Source organism: Solanum tuberosum, unplaced genomic scaffold, assembly GCF_000226075.1.
Source record: "Solanum tuberosum cultivar DM 1-3 516 R44 unplaced genomic scaffold, SolTub_3.0 scf00271, whole genome shotgun sequence".
Lineage (NCBI taxonomy): Eukaryota > Viridiplantae > Streptophyta > Magnoliopsida > Solanales > Solanaceae > Solanum > Solanum tuberosum.
This window is the reverse complement of record NW_006239192.1, coordinates 182,440-192,015: the sequence shown is the minus strand read 5'-3', so window position 1 is coordinate 192,015 and position 9,576 is coordinate 182,440. Positions and strand designations below refer to the sequence as shown.

Below are 9,576 nucleotides of genomic sequence, written 5' to 3'. Positions count from 1 at the left end.
ATTCCTTAAAAAAAATTCACAAAAGGCTCTACAGTTCGTGGAACATTCCATTGTCCGTAGTTGTCATCCGTATAACTTCGACTGCTTGATAGGCCTTCACTAGAAACGACATAATTTACTTTGAACTCGAAATGAGGCAAACTTGATGGCGTTGGAAAGAGGACTCATAGACCTTTAATTTGATAGCTCATGGTCCACCTAATTCATTATATGATGAGAGATATGATCGCTTGAAGTTGACCTAAGTATAATCTTAGAGAAAATGACATAAATAGTCCCTTAACTATATGAGTAGGTTTAAAATGGTCCCTTAATTATACACTTAACGGATTTAGTCCTTTAACTATTCAAAAACTTATCAGCTTTGGTCCCTTAACTATACACTTATCGGTTTTAGTCCCTTAACTCAGATTTTAGTCCATTAAGTATTCAAAAACTTATCAAGTTTGGTCTTTGTCCATTTTTTTCTAATACAAATAGCTTAGGTTTATATTTAACGGAATCCATGTCTTGAGAAATTAAATTCTTTTAGCAACTTTTTCTGTTGTTTCTCTCTCTCCGCTACTTTTTCTTCAAATTAACCTTATGTGAAGAACCTTAACCTCAACGATTTAAAATAACATTCACGAGGAAAGAAAATATAAGTCATAATTTTATTCAATAGAGAATAAAATGAATCATATTATTGCTACTAATGACTTGAATATGTTAAACTTTATTATAAAAAGAAAAAAATTATTACGCGTTAAATCCAAAGGTTGTACTCCAACGACTTCACTGAACATATTTTTTTTAATTTTTCATAAATTGAAATTTATAAAATGGTAGATTTGCATTTTTTTTAAAAATTTTATTTTAAATAGATCAATTTTATTATTCTATTCATTTTATTTTACGTAAAGAAATTTGAGTAAATTAAATAAAATCCGCACTGATTAGCATATTCAAGTGCTTAAATTTATCCTCCATTGAATAAAATTATTGAATAAAATTAGGACTTATAACTTCTTTCCTCATTTATTTTATTTTGAATCGTTGACATTATTGTTCTTTTCATAAGAGTAGTTTGAAGAATAAAGGATGGGGATAGAGAAACAACTTAAAAAATGGGTTAAGATTTAATTTCACGAAGATTTCGATTAATATAAATCTAAGCTATTTGTATTAAAAAAAATGGACAAAGACCAAATCTGATAAGTTTTTGAATACTTAAAGGACTAAAATCGGTAAGTTTATAGTTAAGGGACTAAAACCGGTAATTGTATAGTTAAGGGACTAAACTGTTAAGTTTTTAAATAGTTAAAGGACTAAATCCGTTAAGTGTATAGTTAAGGGACCATTTTAGACATACTCCTATTGTTAAGGGACTATTTATGTCATTTTCTCTATAATCTTATATCAAAACTTAATCGGTAAGGAAGCTTTCAACTCAACTTGTGCTATGGGATTCTAGTGACCTTAATTCATATCCAAAACCATTCTCACGGTAAAGAATTGACCTTAATACCTAAGAACAATTTAGAAATCATCCGATACGACCTTATACGTAAATAAAGAATGGTTCGAATCTTAGCTTAGAAATTTCGGAGTGTTACACCGATCAATCACTCTACTTTACATGCACTCTTTCAAAAATTTATCAAGATCTCGTCTGATCCGATCACCCTCCCCCTTCTCATTTTGAAGAACCTTCTCAAACTTTATACCTTTATAATACCCAAAATCTTGACCACTCTTAAGGTTCTCTAGTCTAGTACGGGGTCGTTTGGTAGAGTGTATTAGTAAAAATAATGCATGCATTAATTAAATGCATTAGTAATTCCTTGTTTGATGCATTTTTTCATGGTATGTATAACTAATGCTTACATTAGTTATACACTCTATTGTGTATTGAGGAGTGTATTACTAATACCTAGAAATCTATGGTATTAGTAATGCAAAGGATTTAATGCATGCATTAATATGGTTAAAAACTTAATTACCCCTCAAAAGTACTTTTACATCTTTTCCACTATAATTGTGAAGAATACTTTTGTAAATAAATATTTTTATACAATGCATGTTATTTTTAATATACCAAACCAAACAATGCATAAGAAATAATTTATGCATAACTAATACAAGTATAACAAATACATGCATTACTAATACACTCTATTGAGTATTATTTTTATACACTCTACCAAACGACAAATGTTCAATGTGCTGCTTCATTTAAGAGTTTATGAAAGTATATTTATCATCTTATTTTAATATGTGTCTTCTTTTAGCTACTAATACTTTGTCTTCTTCATCTCTGATGCACTCCAGGTTCATAATGCATTAAATATACTTTGAACATTTTTATCCTTTTAATTTTTTTGTCTCCGCAAAATACTAAATGAATTTTAGTTGTTTTGATTTACTGAAAATTGCAAAGAAAAAAAGGAAATATAATTTGAATTTTCATTTGAAGGAGTAGTTTATGTTTTTTAAATTTATTTTTGTGGCGTCATTTTTGCCAATTTTTTTAAAAAATAATCTATTTTGGTTGTTTGGTTCAGCTTTTGATGTGGCGATTAAGTACACTCTTTTTATTTTTTTGATAAAATTTTTCCATACCAAATACACTTCACAAAACTTTTCCAATTCTCAAACAATGAAATAAATCTTGAAAATGATAGACTTGTGATATATGGTCGGCTATAGATTAAGATATTTTCCCTAACCAGTACTCTATAAAACGTTTTTTAATTTAAAACAAATTAAGCCTAAATTATAAAATCCAAATCTTTCCAAGTTGGGGTCACCTTCAAACTCCAAATCATTTTGATTTAATAAAATCCTATTCTTATAAATTAATAGTAGCATCATTTTTTTTTTTCATTTCATCCTAAAATATTATTTTCTTATTTATTATTAAAAATATACTTAAATAAATAACTTTATAATTTATTTTTCTTAAAAGAGATGATTATATATTTCAATAAGTTCTAGAATACACGCTTTGCGTGTACCTATATCGATGAGTATACAATTTTTCCAGAAAATCATGTAAATATTATTAAATAATATGTTAGTTATACTATAAAAATTAACTTACAAACTAGTTTAGGTCTCTGGAAATGGTAAATATCGATGATATTTGAATCTGTTTGACACTAATGATGAGAGGCCAAAATCACCTCTTTTGAGAAAAAAACATTTTATTTTAAAAAACCTAGGTATTTGGCTAATTAGTAAAATTGTTTTTAAATGAAAGCAGAAACAATTTTTGTTGTTGTTGAGAAGAAGTTAAATTTTGCTTCTAAAAAAAGCATATATATATTATAAAATAATCTTAATATTAAAAGTGCATTGATACTTGTCACTTTTCATAATTTGACTCTTGAAAGTAATTTTTTTTAAAGATTGGTCAAACATGAATTGATTTTTTTCAAAAGCATTTTTCTGAAAAACTATTTTAAAAAAAACACTTCTAAAATCAAGTAATTTTTAGCCTAGATGAATGAATTAAAAAAGATAACTTACTATAACTTTTATCCGATTTTATCTCTTTTTTAATTTTTATTTTTGTTATCTCTTGTTTTTTTAAAAAAAATAATAATTGTTCTGGTTGTTAAGTTTAGCTTTCAAATATTCTTTAGAAAAAAAATCAATAAAGACACAAATATTATTTGAGTAGGAAATTATAAGTTTTCACAAAAATAAATTGAATGAATTGTAGTCATTTTTCATTGATCGTATATTGAAATAATTTATATAAAGTAAAATTACTCGTGCTTTTAAAATTCTTAATACCAAAACTTCCCATTTAGTTCAAACCGAAAGCAAATAATGAAAAAGATAATATTTAATTTGATTTTTGTTTTACTAAAGATTCTTAAAGAAAAAAATCAAATCAAATTAAACACATTTTATATCTTTTTTAATCATTAGTTTGATTTTAATCTACCTATTTCACATGCATTATGGTACTACTAGAGTTCGTTTCTTAAAAACATGTCCACACCCAACATTTTAAAAGTTTAATTATCAAACACTCATATGATATGGTGTAATACATTATCGATTTTTAGTTTTCTTTCCAAAGACATCTGTCTTACTTTTCAATGATTTATCCTCTTAGATGATCATTTTATTTAAAATTATATATTACTTTGTTAATGTTAAACATGTGAAACAACCTTTATAATTAAGCAATTCAAATATACAAAAACTTCGAAACAATATTGAAATATAATATAAAATTTGGATCCATTTATATTATATAATAGTAATAAAAAATTATTTATTTTTAATACTCATTTGAAATAATTATTTTATGTCGGTGTTTGAATCAAATCAAATGACTTTTATTTGATTTAATTTAAAAGTTTAAAAAATTAATATAATAAAATTAAAAAGTAATATTTCCGTTTCTGATTCGGTTGAGGCCGCGTGGATCCCACCACAACACCAAAACCGCCAACTCAAACTGATTCGTCGGCGGTGTGAACCGTAAATAAACATGATTACATTGCTTATAAGTTATAGCCAAATAATGAATCATAAATGGAAATCTATCAAATTGTCATCAGTATCAATTTAAAAAAATTTCAATTTAGCACAAATTATTAGTTTACTTTTGGATTAAACAGCTTTAAAATCATTATTCTACTGACTAGTTAAACTTAGATACACTAACAATCTGTCACATAACAAAACAAGTGGTCTTAAACTCATGTAGTAGGAGCATGAACCTTTTAATAAAAAGCCAGAGAAAAGTGTTGAAAATTCCTCTAAATTTGATCATAATTTAGTGGTGTATTTCATTCATGTTGCAAAATCGGATATGCATTTAAGTTCAGTTAATCAAGTAAAGATATGTTTTTAAAACTGTCAATAGTTTGTTGATAAAACTAATAATTTTGCTCCGAAATTAAGGTTATTTCGAATAATTATCTTTTAATAAAAAGAATATGAATCAAATGATATTTATGTCATTAAGTCACCGGAATCTTTTCATAAAAAAGTTACCTTACATATATATATAATTTTTTTTTTTTTTTTTTATGTATATTTATAGATTTTGATTCGATTCCTTGAATAAAAAATCAGCTAATAATTAGTCGGTTCAAAATAACCAGCATTAACGATTGATTGCGGCTTAAATATTAACTTAAACTTCTAGTATTATTTACATGTGTCGTCTTCTTAAATATTCTTTAAATAAAAATAATGCCTTATTTAAGCTTTAAAGGTTTCTCAACTTCGACTACACCTTTTTTATTTTTGTCGCAAATCACTTTTTATCCCCTGTTAAAGTAGCTTCCTTCATCTTTCAGTCTCTTTCGTCACAAGCATTTCTCTCTCTCCAGATCTTTAAATACCTGACCTAAACTGTACTAACCTTTTAATTATTTCCACAATTCTGATCAATTCAACTGTGTATCAAATGCTACAATAAAGTTTTAAAGGAAATGGAGAACGGAAAAGTACACAACGGAGGAGTTTCCTCGTCGGAAACCTTCAACGGCGGAGAAGATGTATTTAGTTCTAAACCGTCTGATGCTTCTACCGCCGATCATCTTGTTATGATGGTACACGGTATTCTCGGAAGGTAATTCTATGATTATGAAATGCGCGTTAATATCATTTTTTTCAACTTTTGCATCCTGTTTGCTGAGAAATTAAGTTTTTAGGCATTTGTCCTGTTCGATGAAGATTCAAGTTGATTGTTTTTTGCTTTTTCTTTCAATCATGTAAAGCTATAGATAAAGGAAATCTGTTTGTAAATTAATGTCCTAAATTTGGAGCTGTTACAATTGCTTCATTCTATGGGGAGTTCTGGGACTTATTGTGAGCAATTGATAGCCAGATCACAAGAATTTCCCTTGCCTAGCAATGAGAAAAATGATTTGAAGTTTAATAATATTGTCAACGAATTGGATAGTCTTTTGCATTGAGATTTTGATTAAAAAAATTGTAGTCTTGAGGATTGATAATAATAGTTAATTGTTAGTTGGAGCGATATATGAGATACTTGTGAAGGAAAATGATTTCGCTCATAACTGAGGGAAGATATTTTTCTCCTTTTGATGGAAAATGCTCCTGCTGACCAAACACCACAAAATGACTTCATACATTTTCCGTCATATCAAAGCCCAAGCACACTCTAAAATGATGCCTTAGCCAATCCTGACCTGTCTATTAATTCAGTTTGAAGTCAAATAATCACCACAGAAAAGTTTTTTCTGGAGTAATGATGGATTCTTACAAAATAAGTTAGTGCTTTTCTGGTGTTGGTATTAAAAATTTATATTTATTGCTGGGTTTACTGTTCTTGTACTACGACAGTGCTTCGGACTGGAAGTTTGGTGCGGAGCAGTTTGTTCGGAATCTTCCCGACAAAGTTTTTGTTCATTGTAAGTATTTATTGAGTGCCATTTCTGTTGTGTTTCAGCACTTTGTTTCTGTATGTCACGTAATTCTACCCTTTAATCCTCACCTTCTAATATTTGGTAGCTATTGCTCTAAATCAAAACTTTTCTTTTGTTCTTGCTTGCTATGCTGATTGACAAAGTAAGTTGGTTTCCCTTACTTTATCTTCTGTTTCTGTGGGCAGTCACCTAGTCTTTTTTTCTTGCCTCCCACACTCTGCCTCTTATGCTGTGTAATCTTCTATTCCACATGCATTGCATACTAAAATTCAAGTCTGCTCTGATTGTGATTCCCAACTTCATTGGTCCTCCCTTTTCTAATTTGAGCGTTCTTGTATTGAATAGGTAGAGAACTTATTCTGTAAAAAGAGATTTTCTTACCTTCCCTGCTCATGTGGAACTTATTAGTATATGTATCAATGTCTCTGTTTTTACCTTCTTCATAATGGCCGAGCACTAGCATATTTTGCATGGTCTTGATGGACATTATTTTCTTCTTTGATGAACGATGAACATAATTTTCTTGGCAGGCAGTGAACGTAATATGGCTAAACTATCATTGGATGGTGTGGATGTAATGGGAGAGCGATTAGCTGAGGAGGTTGATAGCTTCTATGTGATTTGATTTTCTTTTGTTTTTTCTCATTCCTTTTTCCTAATATTTTCTCCAAAACATGATGTGTATATCATATCTGATGGTAATGATATGGCTGTTAGGTTCTTGATGTGGTCAAAAGAAGGCCAGGTTTGAAGAAAATTTCTTTTGTTGCACATTCAGTTGGAGGAGTAGTGGCAAGATATGCAATTGGGAAATTATATAGACCTCCACGAACGGACAATGTGCAGAAATTCTCGGATGATACCAGTGAAGAAGGGTCAAAGGGGACAATAGTCGGCCTGGCACCAATAAATTTCATCACTGTTGCCTCACCTCATCTGGGTTCCAGGGGTAACAAGCAGGTATGAATTTATTTTGTCACCAATAATTTTACGAGTATTTTATTGTTTGATAGAAAGTGGCCTCATCATGTCTTGCTGAGGAAGAAAGGTTAATTTATGCATCTATGCCTTTGCCTTATGTCTTTTTAAGCTGGTGAAGCTTACTCTTGGATGAGAGGGGCTCTGTCTCTTGGTGTTTTGAGACAGTCGACAATGAAATTTAGTTAGTGATTACGGGTGACTTAGTGCCTCAATATCATGGAATTACAATCACTTTGTAATGGATTATAATCAGGGATTTATGGGTGGTGCTATTATTTCACACATCATTGTATTTGATTACTGTCTGGATATCCCGGTAGACCATCATTTATCCTGTTGAGTCTAGTGCTTGGTGTAAAACATACTATAACAGTTTAATCATAAGCACTCCCTCATAAAAAAAAACTAATCATAAAGCACCCAGTATATAAGTTATGTTTTTCCATGAATCTCAAAACTATCATGAAAAGAACATATTATCACCAACTTTTTAAATGATGGGTTCCTCATCTTCGACTATCATCTCCATCCTTAGTTGGTAAAGTAGCAAGTGTCGAGACAAAATCAACAAAAAACTTGAAAAGAATAATCAATAAATTCACTGAGATGGTAAGGTAAAATAGAGAAGCAAGGAATGCACTGCATCAAGGGGAAAAACAAAGGAAAGATGCATCTAATTTTTGGGAAAATTATTCTACAGCAGGAAGGACCTGGAAAAGCTTACTTCAAGATACAAAGTTTTACAGCTGCAAGAACCAGAAAATAACAGGAAGTATTCCTCATTTCCAGACAGTTTGTGTCCCTCCATCTTGATTAGTTGTCCAAGGGAATCTACCAACACGGGATGATATTTAACTTATCTTATTCTGATCCATCTAGCTAACAACTCCTTAGATCTAATGGTAGCTTTGACTGTTCAGTAACCTTGAAGTTGTTTCAGGGTTTTCCTGTGTGTGATTCTGATCCTTCTTTTGATAAGAAGACCTCAAAGTTACTGAAATGTAAAAGAAAGATACCTCTTTGATTAACCTCGGCACTTCTTGTAAACTACATTCTTCTGCGTGTTACAGTGGCTTCTAGAACTACCAAGTTAATTATGATTTTGGATCATAGTATCATACTATATCATCTACTTGCCTAGCTGATAGTCAGTATTCTGGAGGGATCCTCTCTAGTAATAATAGATATTGATCCCCTATTTAATGTTGTGAACTGTGAAAAGGAGAATAGCTCAGTTATCTAACAGAAGGATCAAGAAGCAAAACTTTTTCCATGCTTCTTCTGTTGTCTAGGTCTTAAGGAATGAGCAAGTATTCTTCTTTTTCTGAAGTCTATTTTTGCATTATTAAGATTGTGAGTTTTCTCCCTCCTGATCTTAAAAGATCTGCTTTGCTTTCTCTCTCTACAATATCTGCTTTGTCACTGTTGTTTTTTGCAATATTTAATTTTTGAGCTAATTGTCAGGTGCCATTTCTTTTTGGTGTAACTGCCTTTGAAAAAGCTGCTGGGCTCTGTGTTCATTGGATATTCAAGAAAACGGGCCGACACCTTTTCCTTAACGAAGATGAAGGAAAGCCTCCATTACTAAGACGGATGGTGGAAGATGATGGTGAATTACGCTTTATGTATGTTATAAGATTTACTTACTGCATGCATTGGACAACATGATCCTACCTTTTATGAGGATCTGCAGTAAAAGTACAGTTTGTTGATGCTAATTTGTTGCAAAACTCTCACATACAGGTCTGCATTAAGTTCATTCAAGCGAAGGGTCGCATACTCAAATGTTGGTTATGATCGTATCCTGTTTGTACTGTTGAATCAGGCAATCGACCTCTGTTATCAGAACTTCTAAAAGATCAAAGGCTATTTTTCCTTAACAAACTTTATTTAGATATTGTAGGTTGGGGAACATCATCAATTAGACGTAATAATGAACTGCCTAAGGTACAGAATTTGCTAGTGGATACCAATCAAATCGTATGTGCTACATTATATCATAACAATTTGTGCTTGCAGTGGGAGGACTCCTTAAATAAGAAGTATCCTCACATTGTGTATCAAGAACATTGCAAGGCGTGTGATGGTGAGCAGGGTGAGTCTGTTGTGAAGGAAGGTGATCATTTTGACAAGCTAGAAGGTCAGTAACTCTCTTCTTATGAGAGAAATGGAAGTGAAATCAGCCCTTGCTCCC

The 9,576-nt window shown here is 30.6% G+C and overlaps 1 protein-coding gene across 2 annotated transcripts in view; it reads left to right on the top strand.

The window, feature by feature from the left end:
* The first annotated feature begins 5,247 nt into the window (after positions 1 to 5,247).
* Positions 5,248 to 9,576, top strand: part of LOC102586417 (putative lipase YOR059C) — an 8,758-nt gene continuing 4,429 nt past the window's right edge. The window contains exons 1-8 of one of the 2 annotated variants that reach the window (XM_015313867.1): positions 5,248 to 5,581; positions 6,319 to 6,386; positions 6,932 to 7,002; positions 7,119 to 7,361; positions 8,847 to 9,007; positions 9,126 to 9,181; positions 9,277 to 9,329; positions 9,402 to 9,522. In XM_015313867.1, coding sequence (XP_015169353.1) covers positions 5,442 to 5,581; positions 6,319 to 6,386; positions 6,932 to 7,002; positions 7,119 to 7,361; positions 8,847 to 9,007; positions 9,126 to 9,181; positions 9,277 to 9,329; positions 9,402 to 9,522 — 913 coding nt within the window. In that variant the 5' untranslated portion in view covers positions 5,248 to 5,441. The remainder of the gene's footprint in view (positions 5,582 to 6,318; positions 6,387 to 6,931; positions 7,003 to 7,118; positions 7,362 to 8,846; positions 9,008 to 9,125; positions 9,182 to 9,276; positions 9,330 to 9,401; positions 9,523 to 9,576) is intronic. The other variant, XM_006358161.2, reaches the window with a different exon arrangement.